The sequence below is a fragment of the Trichechus manatus genome, unplaced genomic scaffold (assembly GCF_000243295.1).
Source record: "Trichechus manatus latirostris isolate Lorelei unplaced genomic scaffold, TriManLat1.0 scaffold00262, whole genome shotgun sequence".
Taxonomy (NCBI): Eukaryota; Metazoa; Chordata; class Mammalia; order Sirenia; family Trichechidae; genus Trichechus; species Trichechus manatus.
Window position 1 is genome coordinate 1,162,649 of NW_004444198.1, and position 2,685 is coordinate 1,165,333.

The window sequence follows — 2,685 nt, forward strand, 5'->3', positions numbered from 1 at the left end:
TCGACTTGATGGCAATGGGTTTAGTTTTGGTTTTTTTGAGCCTTAGTTTCTTTGTCTACACCATAATAGGACAAAGGTCGACTTCACAGGCCAGAGTAGGCCATTCTGTCCCTTCCTGACACCCAGTCCCACCCATACCAAAAACCAAATCAAAACCAAACCTGTTGCTGTCGATTCTGACTCATAGTGACCCTATAGAACAAAATAGAACTGCCCCATAGGGTTTCCAAGGAGCGCCTGGTGGATTCAAACTGCCGACCTTTTGATTAGTAGCCGAACTCTTAACTACTACCACTAGGGTTTCCACCCATACCAAAGCCACAGTAAATCTGTCCACAGGTATAGCGTACCTGGATGGAGACTGCGGCAGGAGGGTCTCTATCCCTTTTCTTCCCTCAGGTCTCCCCCATAAAAAAAGATGGCTTGCTATAAAGTTATTTAGAAGCATTGAGCATTTAGGACATTGCTTGGCACATAGGAAGCACTCAATAATGTTTAGCTACTGTTCTTGTGTGCCGAGTCCATTCTGACTCAACAGAGACCCAGTGTGACAGAGTAGACCTGTCCTATAGGGTTTTTACAGAAGCAGATCACCAGGTCTTTTCTCCAGCAAAGTGGCTCGTGGGATCAAACCACTGACATTTCAGTTAGCAGCTGAGTGCTTAACCATTGTGCCTCTAGGGCTCCTTTATTTAGCTATTACTATTAGAAAATATGTACAGGAGACTGGTAAAAAACATTGGAGGGAAGTGTCAAGGCGTTCCTGAGATGTTTACTGGGAGTACTGAAAACTAATCGGCTGGGGCATTTTTCTCCTGGTTCCAGCAGTGAACACAGAACCTTCTAGAACACAGTGAATGGGGCTCAGAGCACTGCAAGGTGGTCAGTCACAATGATACATCTAGGTGCTGCTGAGGTACTGCGGAGACAGTGGTGAGAAGGTGGACGAGGTTTCTAATCACAGAGGGCTTAAGTTTTAGAGGAGCGAGACAATAAACTAGCAAACAAGCAAGAAAATACCAGGCATAGATCGGGGGCTGCAATGCAAATAAACAAGTGTGATGTGATAGGAATAGTTAGGGGGTTATCTTGGATAGGAGTCCCTCGGTGGTGTAAGTGGTTAAAGACTTAACTATTTAATGGAAAGGTTGGTGGTTTGAACCTACACTCTTCAGTCCATATGGAAATGAGGGTGAAAAACAAAAACCAAACCCATTATCGAATCGATTCTGACTCAGAATGACCCTACGGGACAGGGTAGAACTGCCCCATAGGGCCTCCAAGGAGCAGCTGGTGGATTCAAACTGTTGACCTTTTGGTTAGCAGCCAAGCTCTTAACCACTACGCCACCAGGCCTCCGAGGTGAGGATAAAGACATCCAAATCTAGGGTGTGGGCTGGGTAATTGGAAAGACAGAGGTGCCATCTACTGAGATATGAGGGAAGAACATGTTTGCATTAAGTACGGAGTCAAAAGTTTGAAACGCCTATTTGATAACTGAGTGGAAATGTCCAGCTGGACATCTGAGTCTGGAGCTCAGAGGTGAGATTAAGACTCAAGATGCAAATTTGGGAAGGGATGGGAAGGAAAGGGAAACAGCTTCTAGATAGGAAGCTAATTAAACAGATGCTTTAACCTGGCCTATTAGATGCTCTTCCCCATTAGAAATTATTAAGTGAGGACAGCCAATAGTTTGTGGCTGTTGCTTTAGCAGTGATCACTGCTTGTAATGAATCATTTGTTCACATCCAACTGTTCTTAAAACTCCAAGTATCGAGTTTCCAAAACATGGAGAAATAGGAAGAATTACATATCCATAAGAAAAGTATATACGGAAGCTCCTCTCTCACCAGGACTTCTGGCATCTGCCTGCAGAGAGCCCCTCCCAAACGTTCTTCTGGAGTGGTGGGCCTGTTTAGCTTTAATTACAAAAAATACCACTCTGGAGAAAAACACTTTTTTTGAAAGTAGGCTGGCTGTCCTTTCTACTCTGGACAATTAGCTAAAAGAAAGAAAAAATAGAGAAGGTATTTCTTAGGAGAAAGAAACTCCGTAATGGAGGAGAAAAATCACAAAACAAACCCAGAAGCTTGGAAATAATTAGCGGAAAAAAGTGATATTCTAATTACTGTATGGCACCATATAGAAGAGACAAGTTTAATGGAAAATAAAGTTTATTTCTGGATATACCACATTAAAATAAATGCCATATTCATTCAGAATATCATAATCGATGCAAAAATAGAATTATTTTCTCCCCTGTAAAAGTAATACTGTAGGCTAGATACATGATATTTCAGTCAAGTCTTCAGTATTAGCTTTTCAAAACAAAAAAATCTACAGTTAAACACCCAATTTTGCATACAAATTATACACAAAAGCATAATTGTAGTGTAGAAAAAGGAAGTTACCAAATACAATTTATGTAATTTACTTTATACAAATGTATTCTAGTTAATTTTTTTCAAGAGCTTCTCCAATTAGTCGAACAGCGACACTCTTGCCTTCGTCTGTTTGAATAACAAGCAAAGCTTCGAACGCGCCCGCCGACTGGGGTCTGAACTGAACTGGCACGTTGATGTAGTGCTGGGCCCTGTAAGAGAAAGAAGGGCTCAGCACCAGACGCTGGCTCCTGCAGCAAGCATGCAGCTCCCCACCAGCAGCGCCCCAGCACGGAAGTCAGCA

At 42.5% G+C, this 2,685-nt stretch overlaps 1 protein-coding gene across 1 annotated transcript in view; it reads right to left on the minus strand.

The window, feature by feature from the left end:
* Positions 1 to 1,973: 1,973 nt before the first annotated feature.
* The window catches only part of CEP192 (centrosomal protein 192), a 193,928-nt gene continuing 193,216 nt past the window's right edge, over positions 1,974 to 2,685 (minus strand). The window contains exon 45 of the mRNA XM_023724815.1: positions 1,974 to 2,593. Within this exon, the coding sequence (XP_023580583.1) occupies positions 2,455 to 2,593 (139 nt within the window). The 3' untranslated portion in view covers positions 1,974 to 2,454. The remainder of the gene's footprint in view (positions 2,594 to 2,685) is intronic.